At 38.4% G+C, this 16,018-nt stretch overlaps 1 protein-coding gene across 2 annotated transcripts in view; it reads left to right on the plus strand.

The window, feature by feature from the left end:
• LOC145988574 (uncharacterized) overlaps positions 1-8,075 on the plus strand; it is a 95,378-nt gene extending 87,303 nt beyond the window's left edge. The window contains exon 4 of one of the 2 annotated variants that reach the window (XM_083123529.1): positions 5,388-8,075. In XM_083123529.1, the coding sequence (XP_082979655.1) occupies positions 5,388-5,514 (127 nt within the window). In that variant the 3' untranslated portion in view covers positions 5,515-8,075. Of the gene's footprint in view, positions 1-2,712; positions 4,838-5,387 lie in introns of those variants that run through there. The other variant, XM_083123527.1, reaches the window with a different exon arrangement.
• The last annotated feature ends 7,943 nt before the right edge of the window (positions 8,076-16,018 follow it).

Here is a 16,018-nt window from a genome sequence, read left to right on the forward strand (position 1 = left end):
GCCATGGCGACTAAAAATTTCAGCCTGGCGACTGTGTTTTTTTTGCTGTAATATGTACGAAGTTTTGATGATTCTAAGTTCAAATTGCAGTACAGCGTAAGTTAGCAAATGATTTTTTTTTTTAATCAATGTTGTGAACATTCCAGAGAGTCAGTAATAATTTCTTACTCTTTGTGCCCCAACACCCCATTTCCTTTTTTCTTAAATGATTTAGTGATGTTTTGAATACCGTGATGCTCAGCCTATTGCACAGAGTGTTTCAAAAGTTGCACAACCCAAACTTTGAAAAGGTATATCATGAAAACCGTAAGAGATATTTACACTGGGTTTTCTACATTATAAAGTCTCATCCATTGAGATATTTTTCAATTCTTAAAATTATCAGTTTTCTCCATACAGAAAATTTACATAAATTAATAACTGGCGGAAGGCAGTGCTAAAAATTTTCCAGAAATGCACTTTTGAATGATAAAAATATGTAACAAATTATCTAAGGATCATAATTAGATGACTGATGCCATGTAAATCTGTCATTTGCGACCAATATTGGTCATGTGCAACATTTGATGGATTTTTATTGGCGATTTTATGGGTTGAGTGAAAAAGTGCCATTCTTGGGACATGTATGGCAATGCTAGCAGGTCGAAATATTGTCAACAGATGCACGCCACATGTGCCTAAGTATTGGCTATACATTTACGTGAAAAATCATAAACCAAGATTTTGTGCCGAAAATGAACTCTTGAGAGAATCCTAGTCTGACTCTGGTTACACTAAATTTTCTTCGCTCACTTTCGATGATAGTATGCCTGTTCTTTTAATTGATTCAGCATGGCGTATGCTTTGGAGCAGCACGTGTGCATTGCTGAAGAGTATTTTACTACTCATTCTTACAATCATGTGCAAGAGGTTTTTGTAGACAACGAAACCAGACAGGATGCCTTCCAATGGAGACGTTTAAACGAATATATTATATAAACAAGGATACATGGAAATAGAATATTTACATGAAGAGCTACTTTTCTCTATAATTCTGATCTACAGTCAAGTTTTATCTCGAAATTGTTCTTATTATTTATTTTCTTCAATTTGTTTATTCTTCTATCTGGACTCCCTTCTCAATGGACGGTCTGGATCTGGACTTCCTTCTGGGTTTTCTTCTATTTCAGCTTTTTGACGATTTATGAATTCATATACCCTTTTTCCAGCTTTTTCCCTTAAGCTTTGGGAAATATACTAATCTCCTCCCTTGCGGCTGCGATTGGAACGTGCCAACTCTAACTGGGTAAAACAGAGTGTATACTTGGTGCCAAGCGATTGACAGGTGCATCCAAGTAGTTGCTACGATTGAAACGCGCAACAAAAAAGTGCTGTTGGTCGTCGATTGGAACGTGCCGCCACTCATGTAAACAAAATTTCTGCTACGGGAATGATAAATCAATCAGACAGATGTAATATCTGTTCAAAGACACAAACTTGTTTCAGTGCTTTGACTTCTTTCATTTTCATATTAACTTACATATGATCACTGATTTAATTTATCACGTATATACATTAATTTCTTTCTTTTATATGTATTCTTTATCTTCTTATAGTAGATTCTTTGTTTTTCATCTTTCCAATTTGCTTTGTTCTTATTTGTAAGGAAATTCACATATATTATGCTAATTCTTAGTCTTGCACGCCTGGTGCTGCCATCTCTATTCCTCTTTGGCAAACTATTTACATTACTTGGTCCTATTGGGTAGGTAAGAAGGTAAATTTCCGTGAAGTTAGGTTCTATTTGATTTGCAGTAACCCTCAAAAATATTGAACAGCTGTCAATAATTCATTTTCTTCCACAGTCCATAGTGAATAGACATGCAGCTGGATGTTTTCACAAACAGTGACATATTTTTTAAAGGTTTCTGGCCTGTGAGTCATTACAGAGCAATTAGTAAGATGCTGGAATCCTTATCTCTTGTTTTTCGTCAAGGATGAAAGGGCATGGGTTCAAATTCCACTATCTCCCTCCACTTTTTAAAGAAAAACTAATATTTTTTTTACTGTTAGTAAGCTGAATATAGACTATTGATAATTACAAAGTTAATGGAACAATTTAAAATTTAACATGAGGCTTGCTTTGAGGAATTCTCCTCCTGCACAGTTTTTTATTGTTAATCCAATACTCATCACTCATCAGAAGTTGAATGGTATTCAGTTGATTGCAAGAATTTAAAGTAAAACATATTTTCCCATTCAATTGTCCATCATAGATTGCGCTAATACAGACATGACCAATTCATATATTATGAGAGGCATGCATATGTATACTTCGTTTTTGACAGAAACCGAAAATTTAAAAAATATGCTGCTTAATGGTCATATTTCATGTTTTTTAAAGGTGTGAGGTGCATTTTCCTACCATGTTTTGTGGAAAAATGCACATTTCATGTTCATTTTGGATCACATTACTTGTATCTTTCTTTTTGCAAATACATATTTTGACAATAACACACCTTACAATCGTTATTGTATCGAATAAGTATATTTTTTGCACTAACAATTTCAGCATTCCACATACAAAATTTTTCCGTTTATTTTATACACATAAATATTCGAGCTAAGCTTTAATTTCAATGTGAGACTATGCTTCAAAATGTCATTCAGTGTACATTATCAAGTCAGTAATATTAAGAAAATTGCTAGAGAAATTTATTTTTCACATTCCAGCAATTTTGACAAGAAGGAATTTACAGCAGATCTTGGTGATTTGAGGAGTCTAGAGGGAGATGTAGATGCCTATACTGGAGCTGTGGAAGTAATTGAACATGAAGTAATGGATTCAAAGGAAAGTATAGTAAATTCTATGCATTTGAAAAAAATCAATGATGATTCAGCATCCAATACTGACAATCCATTCATGGAGATAAAACACTCGAACAGTAATTTTCGAAACAATGAAGATATTAGTTTATTTGAATGTAACAGTTGCCATAAATACTTCCCCCAAAAAACTCTCTTGATTGAACATTTCAAAATTCACGAGGATATTGATCCTTTAAAAAATAAACCATGCAATGGAGTGTTCAATCCCCAACGTAATCAACGTAGCAGAGCATGCAAAAGGAAGGGGTGTTTGAGAAATAACAGTGATAAGGGTCATGTTTCATCTAATTACAGGAAGTCTTCTGCAAACAAAGGTCTGTTGATTTCTCACTTACCAATTCATGATGGTAGACAACCTTTCACGTGTACTCACTGCAACAAAGCATTCACATGGAAATGTAAGTTAATTGAACACTTACGCCAACATGATGTTATTCGTCCTTTCGTGTGCACCCACTGCAACAAAGCATTCACACAAAAATATAGGTTGACTGAGCATTTACGAATTCATGATGGTGTTCGTCCTTTTGTGTGTACTCACTGCAACAAAACATTCACACGCAAAAGTGACTTAATTGTTCACTTACGCATACATGATGGTATTCAGCCTTTTGTGTGTACTCACTGCAATAAAACATTCACACACAGAAGTAGCTTAACTAGTCACTTACGCCTACATGATGGTGTTCAGCCTTTTGTGTGCACTCACTGCAACAAGGCATTCACACACAGAAGTAACTTAACTTCTCACTTACGCCTACATGATTTTATTCGTCCTTTTGTGTGTACTCACTGCAACAAAGCATTCAAACGCAAAAGTGACTTAACTGTTCACTTACGCATACATGATGGTACTCAGCCTTTCATGTGCACTCACTGCAACAAAACATTCACACACAGACGTAGCTTAACTGATCACTTATGCTTACATGATGGTATTCGTCCTTTTGTGTGTACTCACTGCAACAAAGCATTCACACGCAAGGGTGACTTAACTAGTCACTTACGCCTACATGATGGTATTCGTCCTTTCGTGTGCACTCACTGCAACAAAGCATTCACACAAAAATATAGTTTGACTGAGCATTTACGAATTCATGATGGTGTTCGTCCCTTTGAGTGTACTCACTGCAACAAAGCATTTGCACACAGAGGTAGCTTAACTGCTCACTTACGCATACATGATGGTATTCAGCCTTTCGTGTGCACTCACTGCAACAAGGCATTCACACACAGACGGAACTTAACTGCTCACTTACGCATACATGATGGTATTCAGCCTTTCGTGTGCACTCACTGCAACAAGGCATTCACACACAGAAGTAACTTAACTGCTCACTTACGCATACATGAAGGTATTCGGCCTTTCGTGTGCACTCACTGCAACAAGGCATTCACACACAGAAGTAACTTAACTGCTCACTTACGCATACATGATGGTATTCAGCCTTTCGTGTGCACTCGCTGCAACAAAGCATTCACACACAGAAGTAGCTTAATTGGTCACTTACGCCTACATGATGGTATTCATCCTTTCGTGTGTACTCACTGCAACAAAGCATTCAAACACAAAAGTGACTTAACTGTTCACTTACGCATACATGATTGTATTCAGCCTTTCATGTGCACTCACTGCAACAAAACATTCACACACAGACGTAGCTTAACTGATCACTTACGCATACATGATGGTATTCAACCTTTCGTGTGAACTCACTGCAACAAGGCATTCACACACAGATGTAACTTAACTGCTCACTTACGCATACATGATGGTATTCATCCTTTTGTGTGTACCCACTGCAACAAAGCATTCACACTAAAAGGTGACTTAACTCCTCACTTACACGTACATGATGGTACTCGTATTCGGCCTTTTGTGTGCAGTCACTGCAACAAAGCATTCACACAGAAAAAAAAATTGACACTGCATTTACGAATTCATGATGGTATTCGTCCTTTTGTGTGTACTAACTGCAACAAAGCATTCACACGGAAATCTTACTTAACTGGTCACATACGCCTACATGCTGGTATTCGTCCTTTTGTGTGCACTCATTGCAACAAAGCATTCGCACAAAAATATAGTTTTACTCAGCATTTACGAATTCATGATGGTGTTCGTCCTTTTGTGTGCACTCACTGCAACAAAGCATTCACATGCAAGGGTGGCTTAACTAGTCACTTACGCCTACATGATGTGTGTTAAAATAATTAATCCTTGTTTCCATATTAAAAACACTAACTTTATTAAGATTTAAAAACACTTTACATGTAACATTTCAACCCTGCATCAGGGTCTTGCTCACACTAAGAACTTAACTAAAATGATGAAATACACAAACAGACAGTATATATACACATAGCAGGGTGACTAGCCATACAAAAACATATCATGTGGACAGTCCTTATCTTGGACGATTTCTCTAAAGGAAGTTAAATGCATATCGCCTCTTGACATTTGACTAATTGTTCTCACTGACAGGTCTGTCTTTCTTTACATAGCCATTCTCTTCCAGACACAACATCAACAGAAGAAGGAAAGAAATAGGAGAAGAAGTATCAGAGGAGAAGGAAGATAAAAAAGAAATAAATGGTATGGAAGAGTCCACAGAGATGATATGCGAAGTGCTGAGGAAAGTGTGAATAAGAACTTACAGGAAGGGAGGACGCACTGTTTCAAGTATAGCCAGCAAGAAGATGGAAGGAAAGAGAAGAAGAAGAAGAGGGATTATCTAGGAGGTGAAGTGCAAAGGATGTGAAAGTGTATATATATATATATAGGGTTAGTTTTTCAGGGTGTCTGCAAGTCAAAAAGTCATGATAGTCAAGAAAAAGTAAAGAAATCAACAAGTAGGTCAAGAAGTCAATAAAGAGGCAATAAATTATTCTTGTGGTCAAGAATTTTTGCTATCAGAATGACTGATTGGTTGATTTAGTTCATTTTACTTCACTTTTTTCTGTCCCTTTGGATAATTGCAAAGATGAGGATGAATAGTGGTAAGATAAGACAGATGAAGGGAGTCACAAACATATAGGGACAACCGACACAAGCCCCACATAAGATTATACTGGCTGCGAATCCAGACACCAAATCCTCGGTTGTCTGCCAAACACAGTTCAGGATGCATTAATACGAGAAAGCAGATCTAATTCTCTTCTTAAATTCAGCTTCAGTTTTTGTCTTAACTGGCCCTTTGGTATGGGTTAATATTAAATAAATATTTATTTTCTTAATTACAAATTTCCAACTTTACCTAAGTAGGGGTCGAATAAATAATAGTTATGAAGAACGAATGAAAGGTCTAGAAAAGTCCAGAAAAAGTCAAAAATTCTGGATGTGTTATTTTGGTAGACACCCTGTTATTGAACTGAAAACTTCCAAAGATGAAACTTCTTGAACCATTTCAAATTACAGTAATTGCTGAATATTTGTTTGCCATTATAGGTCATAATTCAAATGTTGAGAAAGTACTCACGAGAGAAATTATTTTTTCATAAAGTCTGTAAAATGTTTGTTTGGTACTGGTCCCTATAATTTCAAAGAGTTTGACTGTCCACTCTAACATATATATAATTTGACTAAACCTGAAATGTTGATAAAAATTGCCTCCTCTGAGAAGTATTTCTTACATCATGTAGTAAGAAGTGCATTGAATAGTATGATTGCAAGTTTTGCATTTAAATATTCATTTAGAATTTTTTTTTTTTTTAAACTGAAAAGTGTCTACGTGTTCTGTATAAATATGTTTTATTGAGAATATTTGTGTCCTACATTTTGGGACAGCGTGTCCTACATTTCCCTTACAGCGATCTGGTAACTCTATATATAAGAAATGAAGAGAAGACTGAAAGACAGGTTAAAACAACACATGTGTGATGTGAAATTGAAGAGAGACAGGAATGCCATATTCAAACACATTATAGAAAGGGGACATGAAGTATAATGGGATTTAGTAGGCAGATAGGAAAAGAGAAGAGAGAAGTAGTGAGAAAATGGAAGGAAACCAAAGTAATAGAGAAGAGAGGAGAAGAGATCATGAACTGGAATGGAGGATTCAAGATAAACAAGGAATGGAAGAGAGAGAGAGATAGTTGAAAGGATGAGAAAAAGGAAGGAGGAAAGAAGAAGAAGAAGAAGAAAGGACAGGAAGACCTGATGAGGAGGTATCCATCCACATCTAAAAAGGCAGGGGAGGTGGGGGGAATGATAAACAGGTAGTTCCAGACTCTTGCCAATGTTTAGCTGTCAATCACCTGTCAGTGATCGAGACCCATTGGTCAACTGTCAACACGATGTGTTTTTGTGTGGCTTGTCACCTTTGCTATGTGTGTATATACTTACTGTTTGTGTATTTCTTCATTTGAGTTTAGTTCTTAGGCTGAGGAAGATCCTGGTACAGGGTTGAAGCATTACATGTAAAGTGTTTTTAAATCTTTAGATAAACTGCCTCGGTCAGCAACTTAGTGTCTTTTGTGTGTACTCATTGCAACAATGCATTCACACAGAAAAATCATTTGACCTAATTCATATTGGTGTTCGTCTTTTTGTGTGTAGTTTCTGCAAAAAAGTATTCACAAAAAATTGTGATTTGACCTGCCACTTATGAATTCATGCTAATATTTAGCCTTTTGTGTGTACTCATTGCCACAAAACATTCAACAGTAATCCAAACTTTACCCATCATTTTCTGATTCAAGATGGTTTTCAGCCTATGTGTGTACTCACTGCAACAATGGATTCATTGACAAAAGTAACTTGATCTCTAATTTATGAATTCATGATGATATTTGGCCTTTTGTGTGTACTTGCTGCAACAAAGCATCCACAGGCAAAAGTAGCTTCACCTATCATTTTCAGATTCACGATAGTATCCATTGTGGTATTTAAGAAATTTCCAGTGGAGGATAAGTGCTGAAAAAATGCCAATTTAAATTTGTATATAAGAAGTAAGTTACTAAAGATATAGCCACGAAACTTACTTGTGAATGTTCTATTAATTTCGGTGGCCTCTGCCACCATCCACTTGGGAACTCGATGCTTTACTGTTAGGTTGACTTTTGGTTTCGGTTGTTGTTTCCTCTACTACTGCTAGATGTGCTGGTGTAGCCATTTCGTCTGCTGCACATGATGGGTTTGAGCCAGTGGCGTATGCAAGGGGGGGGGGTGGTTACGGGGTTTAAACCCCCTCCCGTGAGCTTGTGAAATATTATGAATAATGCTGTGGAAAAAAATTTCAATGGCCAATTTATCACAGTCAAAGATGTGGGACAATAATATTACTATTACTACTACTACTACTAATAATGATAATAATTTGAATTATTATTTCCATGTAGCATGGAGAAAAGCACAGCATTCCAAACACATGCATCTTTCAGAGTGATGCCTTGAAAATAAACAAGAGTTCTATGAGTTTAGGTTAGGTTAGGTTAGGGTAACTATGATTTAAAAGAGAAAAAAAAGTTGTTTTGTATCTCAGTTGCAACAATGTTCAATACACTGGCGTCCGCAGGATTTTTTTTTCGGGAGGGGCGGGAATAATAAATGTGGATAGCACATGGCATCGTTTTCGTATTTCGTATTTTTGGAGCTTTTCAGTCTATTAAAATTGTATTCAAAGACAAAAATGGTAATCTGGATTCACTTGAAAAGAGGTTTCACATTTACACATTTTGATTTTTTAAAGTTCTTAACGGATTTTTATTTGAGAATTCCTCAAAATGTCTGTAGGGGCTGGAACACCATCGGCCAACCCCTCTATGTACGCCAGTGTTCAAGGAACATGTATTTTTTTTGTGTGTGAACAATGAGAATTAACTAAAGAAAGTTCTTGGTTCATTGTAAGGGGCTAATGTATAGACAAAGACTAGGGGGACAAGAACAGTCACCAGTCCGCCTTCCCATTCTTTACCAAAGCACGTTTGAATGTGTCTTTAAAATGTCTCACCTTGTTGACTAGACAATTCAAACGATAATAAGCTTAACTATTGTAAAATGTTTTGTTGGTAAGAACAGCGAGACAATCCAGATGTGAATTATTGGGGAAATTCATGCGGGGAAGAAGCCGGAAAAATTCCAACCAATTTCGGGAATCGAATCCGGATCTCCCGCGTGATTGTCAGACGATCTACCAACCAGACCACCGCAGCTCCTTGGATGAGTTCCTTACTTTGATTATTTCAATTTATTTTGATATATTTTGTTTTTATGGATTTTCTTCACACTTAAAATGTCTCACCTTGTTGACCAGACAACTATTTCGTAACAAAGAAACAAAAAATTGCTCCCAGAATTTGATAGAAATCGAATGACTAGAAAGAAATTTCGTTCTATTCTTTTCATAAATACTATATTTATGTAGATCTCTAGTACTTAATAGTAGTAGTAGTGGTATTAGTAGTATTATTAGTATTAATTCAGCTAATTAATTAATTATAAGTATTATTAATTAATTGTGATTATTATTATTTAATTAAAGTATAATAAGACAATGGTAATGTGAATTTGGAAAAACGTTTAGAAATAACACCCCCCCCTGATGAAATCCTACATACGCTACTGGTTTGAGCTGTTGTAATAGCTGGAGCCAAACATGATAAGCCTGAACGCTGTCGATATTCAGCTCGTGCAAAAGTGCATATTTGCATGTGTCTCTTTGATTTTGGTGTCAATTAGGGTGTGTGATGTGTGCCTAACTGAAACTTTTTAGATCCTGTGGTTATTGAACTTGAGGTGTCTTGCCAGTCCGATAGTGGGTCGAGATTTTTTTTTGCATCCACTAAGTGCTGTTGTATACACTCTTTGACAGAACTAATGGATCTGCCAATGTAGTGTGAGTTGCACTCACACTGGTCATCATATAAACCTGGGTTGTCTAGTGGGGAAATTTATAATCTCTTGTGTTTGCTTAGGGCACTGGCTATTTTGTTGATTGGTTTGTGTGCGAGTTTTATGTCACATTGTTTGAAGAACTTGGCTAGGTGGTTGGATGTAGTCTGGTGGTAAGGGAAGGCAATTCATTTAGGTTTATCACTGCTGGCTGGGTGGAGTAGGTTAGGTTGGCGTACTTGCATTTCTGTTTTGCTGCACCATGTAGAGAGTTGATGTACTGTGTATCCATTTTGAAGTCCTATGTCCATCACTATGGTAATATGGTAACGTCTTCCTTCAAATCATCTTCACATTTTCTTCACTTGAACAGTGCTAGAAATCTCTTCTGTATAAGTTAAGCCATACATTGGCTTTATGTTGGGGTGGGTGGTTGGAAAGGGAGTGGATATACTGGTTCCCTGCTCCTGGTTTTCTATAGACCGTGTTGGGGAATTTGTTGTCCCTCCTTTTGATGGGTAGATCTAGGAAGTTAAGGATGCCTCTGTTTTCCCACTCTATTGTAAATTTCAACCTGGGGTGAATGTTGCTAAGTTTTTTCATTAGTAGATCTATTTCCTCTTCCCTTTTGTAAACGACCAAGGTGTCATCTGCATATCTGCCATATTGTATGTACCCGAGTTCTGGTGATTGAAGAACATCTTTTTCAGCTAGGTGCATGACAATGTTTGCTATTATTGGCAGAAAGCCATCTTTCCACTAGGTCGATTGAGATGGAGTTATACATGTTAACTATATCTATGCTGACAATTTTGGCATGGTTGGCTTGTACTATTGATGTTATTAGTTCTTTGGCATCTGTGCTATTTTGGAAAATGTAGGTCAGTTTGTGATTGTGCTCAGAGATTTTATTTTTTTAGCCACTTTGTGAGGTGAACCGTTTGTTGGTTGAACCCTGTGATGATGAGGTGGATTGGAATCCCCGGTTTGTGCTTTTTTGGAATTCCATAAGCTATGGCAGGAGATGGTTGGGTGTTGAGGAGAAGTTTGCAGTCTTCTTGGTTCAGCATTACACAACTTTCAACTGCACACTTGATTATGCATTTGCACTTTTCTGTTGGGTCTCTGTCGATGTATGGTCTTGTATGAATCACTATTAAGTTTTTCATGCATTTTATGGTAGTAGTCACCTTTATACATGATCACATACTGGTTTGTTTTATCTGATTTCATGCACCAACAGTTGTTGGCTTCCAGCCAAGATTTGAATTCGGTTAGCACTGATGTGATATTTTGGTGGGTCAGGAGAGATATAGATGCCTTCTGTAGGCCCGCTGCATAATGCCTGCTGTCGCTGTCTGTATGCTGTCCGCATGTTGCAGGTAGAGTGCAAGACATGCCGCATTTTCTGTTGCACATATGATATGTAGGGTGGGAGGTTCACTAGTTAGTACATTGAATTTTTCGCCGAAAACTATGAGATTTTCGAAGGATTGTGGAACGTTGAGGTTCATCAAGTTGACATTGTTTTTACTTGTCTGTCATTTGGGTCGTTCACACTTTCACTCTGCCACTTTCCCCCGATGTGGTGTAGTTTGCTGGTGAGGGTCCTCTTTTTTTTCATTTTTTACAGTGTGTAGCATGTAATCTATATTTTGTTGGCGTGTTACCATCTCACGGAGTGTAGCACTGATATGAGGTAGGTTCTTAGTTTATCGCACACGTGTGCCAGTTGTCGAATTTCTGTGTGTTTGTCCCCAATAACGGCTGTAAGCGCTCGCTGTTGTACATTGTACACGACATTTTTTATTTTGTAGCTGTTCACCCACACTTTCCACTGAATGAACTTTGGGAATACGTCACATGTTTTGCATGCTTTGAAGAAACTAATGTAACTTTTAGTAACTCCATTATGTCTTATATTATCAACCGCATTGTTTATTCCCCTCAACTATGTTCGATACCTGGTGGAGGCACAAGTGGTTCGGATTCCACTTTAAACTGTAGGTCCAGTCCCGATTAGCCTTACTGTGCATAAAGTGGACTTAAAACACTAAATCAACAACATTCCCCTCAACATGAAATAAATTTGTATATTGACAGAAAGAAAATGCTAAGTCCTTTGATCAACAGTCTTCACTGTCACCAGATTTCTCAGATTTCATTAATTTTGAAGGTGGATTCCCTATATTGCAGAGTCTGGAACTGATAATGCTTACTTTTTCAAACATTCTAGCTTCACAAAGAAATCTAGCTTAACTTATTATTCTAAAAAAAATCGCACTGTTAAGAAAATGACTTTGTAATGGACTATAATGCTCGCGTCAAAAACTCCATGTAGGATCTTTGTGTACTATTGTTCCACCCATACAAATACAGACATGGTGACAAGTTTGAGTCATGTGACAGCTTATTTCTAATTTTTACATTCATCTTCAACCCTATCCACTTGTTTGACAGTTCCAGGAACTGAGGACACATCTGTGTTTTTGCCAAACGGAATTACCCTGGTGGTATCCGACCTTTTACTGTATACACTGCAAAAAATCATTTGCATAGAAAGGTCAATTGACCTGACATTTATGGATTCATGATGGTATTCGTCCTTTCATGTGAACTCACTGCAACAAAGTATTCTCACGAAAAATGTGATTCGACCTCTCATTTATTAATTCATGATGTTCAGTCCATCATTTCTCAACGTGTGGGGCATGACCCACTGGTGGTTCATGAAGTTGGGCTCAAAAATTTATTTACTGCATCTTAGAAACCTATTACATTTAAATTACTGAAATACATTGATTTAACAATTTATATTCATCCCGTGTTGTAGTCTAAATTCTACATTTCTGTTATTGACGCTCTACCATTGCTTTTTAACCAGCATGTCTCTGATGTTAACTCAAGGGAAACGGATATCTGTCGTTTTTCTTTCAGTCTTAACAATGAGTTCTTAATTATCAGAGTGTCACATGCCTGTCGACTTAAGGTGTCACTTACGGCCTCCCCGATGGCATAGAGGTAATGTCGTTGCCTTGTAATCAACGGGTCCCAGGTTCGATACCCGGTGGAGGCACATGGCACAGTGGTTCGGATCCCACTTTAAACTGTAGGTCCAGTCCCGATTAGCCTTCCTGTGCATAAAGTGAACTTATAACAAGAAATCAATCAATTAAGGTGTCACTTGATATTTGCGACCGCCATTCTAATGAGGCATTAGAGTTGCTCAGGCCATTCTGCACCTCATATTTGTGTGAAAAGGGATTTTCAACTCGAATTCAAGTGAAAAGCAAGTGCAAAAATAGACTTGACATGCATTCAGATTTTCGACTTAAGTTAACCACCATTGAATCCAACATATCTCCAATGAAGCAAAATCCGTGAAAGTCATTAAAGATTCTTGTTATTACAAATCACTGTTAAAAAAATAGAGAAATTGATATTGATTTCATTTCTTATTTAAAGGTGGCAGTTTGTATTGAAAAATAAAAAAAATAAAAGGGTTATTATTTTCTTTCCCAATCTATACAATGTCCCAGCTAACTGTAGAGCAAGTCTGCACATAGCGTCAGAGAAGCAAAGGAAATTGAGTTCCCAGAGGAAAGCAATACTCGCTAGTAACTGCAGCCGCTTTCCCCCCACTCCATGCAATTCCATCTCTCTCACATCTCCATTGGTGGAGTCGTCTCGTGTCACTACTTGCGCAGAGACTTGTTTTCGTTTTCCTGCTCCACAGTTAGCTGGTACAGAGTATATCTGTCAGTAATTCAAAATAAATATGTGATCTCTGTATTATAAATGAGAGACCAGGAATTCTGTGTCATGAGAAAAATTTAAATTAATTTAACAAGTTTCACAGATATGTTGCTAGTTTAATTTAATTTCACTTATCTAAATTTTTTTGGAAATCAGCACAAAATTATTAGATATTATGGTTGATTGTAATTTGTGTAGAAATTGTCATGATTATTTTTTTTTTGTATAATTGCAATGAAATAAATACATGAAAATATTTCACAGCTTCTCCCTTCCTTCCTTTCTTGTGAGTCATAGGCAAGTGTTCACACACCATGTATAATTTTCTTTCAGCACAGAATAGAAATGAATAGCATTGTGCCCATCTGGAAATGTTGTTACGCTTCCCCCACTCGACCCCAAAAAATGAGGTCTTAGACCGCACATCATGGTGCAGATCCATGAATAATATTATTGTAGCTCAATTTTAGGTAATGTTCAAAATAAATTATTGAAAGTTCAATCACAATACTTATTTCTATTGATTGCCTTATGCGATCTTAGCTTTGAATATTCATTTTATGAATTTATCTTCGACACACCTTTTACTGGTTAGCATTTATATTTGACAGGGTCAGGTAGATTTTCACTTCTTCAACATGCTTAAGAGGTAGTGCTAAGCAATCTTATACCAAACAAGGTGAAGAATCAGCATCTGCACTTTCGATGAAAAGCATGCATTGTATGTATATGTCTAGACAAACATACATACAGGGTGATTCTAAAGGTATAGTACAAACGAAAACCACAGATACCTCCCATGAAATAGAGACGAAAGTTCCCCTTCCACTTTGCCGAGAGATGCCTCCGTGAGGAGCTAGACAACGCCGAAAACGTGTGAAAATGAACTTCACACCTCTGTACAGCCAGTACCAGTGAAGATAGAAAGGCGGAACAAACGAAGTCAAAAGGAACACCAAAGTCGCCCATCCGAAAAACACTAGGCGGCAGCTGCGCAACGCATGCGCATGGGGTTCCACAAAGGAAATAGGAGTGTCCCGCAAGACAAGTGAAGGGAAAGAGTAGCGATCGACAACGGTAGGGAGAAAAGAAGCAATGAAGCATGAAGTAACAATTGCACAGCGGGAAACAAAGCATGGTTCAACAAAAGAGAAAGAGGACTGGACGGGGAATGGTACCTGTCAAGGAGACAACAAATGCGGGACGAGGGATTCCCCGTAGCAGCACCGAGGGGATGTCACACAGAGGTCGTGCGCCAGCAGGACAAACACAGCAACTACGGGCACATAAGGTTTATTGCCACGCAAAGGTGCACTTACAGATAGGAATAGTACGTAGTACGTAGTCGTACCCCGGACTGACGTTGTTACAAAAGTTGCTCAAATTGACGACCACCACATTCAATGCAGGCATTGCAGCATCGCAGGAAATTCTGGCGAACCCTATCAAAAATCCCTGGCATGGTACACACCTCGGCCGATGCTGCAAGTATCCGTGCTACCAATGTTTCCTTGTCAGGCACCGGGGTCTCGTAGACGAGTGTTTTCACATGGCCCCACAAGAAGAAATCCATTGGTGTGAGGTCAGGCGAACGGGCAGGCCAGGGGACGGGGCCCTCTCTGCCGATCCAGCGCTGTGGGTAGGTATGGTGCAAAAGGGTTCGCACTGTGCCATCAAAATGTGCAGGCGCTCCATCGAATTGAAACCACATACGATGTTGCACGTTGAGGGGTACATCTTCTAACAGCTCTGGAAGGACTGATGCAAGAAAGGTGCGATAGAGGCGGCCATTTAAACGTGGTGGCAGCAGGTATGGACCGATAATCTGTTCATCGATGGTACCTGCCCAGATATTCACTGCAAACTGGGTCTGATGATGCACCTCGACTGCTGCATGTGGATTTTCATAATCCCACACATGGCTGTTTCGGCAATTGAAGATGCCCTCATGGGTGAATGTTGCCTCGTCCGTGAAAAGCACATGGCGCAAAAAACGGGGATCGTTGGTACAAAACTGCAACAGTCGTTGACAGAATTCCACACGTCGTGGGTAATCCCCAGCCTGCAACGCGTGGACTCGCTGTGGATGATAGGGATACAGCAGATCATCATGAAGGACACGCCACACTGTCGACTGTGATACTCCCACTGCACATGCAATGCTACGGGTGCTAGTGGATGGTGTATCGTCCACGCGAGCAAGTACGTCCTCAACCGCTGCGGTGCGCACATGTCTTGGGTGACCGACATGATGGCCTGCACGTAACATACCCGATTCACCAAGGGTACGGTGTACGTTCGAAAACAACCTGCTGTCAGGTTGTTGCCTCTCCGGATACCGTCCGCGATAAAGGTGTGCAGCTGCTCGGCCATTGCCATCTGCAAGGCCGTAGACAAAATGCATGTCCCTCAGTTCTACAAATGTGTAGCGTTCCATGGTACGGTGAGGATAGTGCCAATTATGGAATACTGTACTGCAGTGCACAGGTGACACACACACACACACACACTGGTCACAACGGCTTCGAAACAACATACTCAATTGTTGTACGTCAAGCACAC

This window comes from Lepisma saccharinum, chromosome 6, assembly GCF_977018435.1.
Source record: "Lepisma saccharinum chromosome 6, izLepSacc3.1, whole genome shotgun sequence".
Classification (NCBI taxonomy): domain Eukaryota; kingdom Metazoa; phylum Arthropoda; class Insecta; order Zygentoma; family Lepismatidae; genus Lepisma; species Lepisma saccharinum.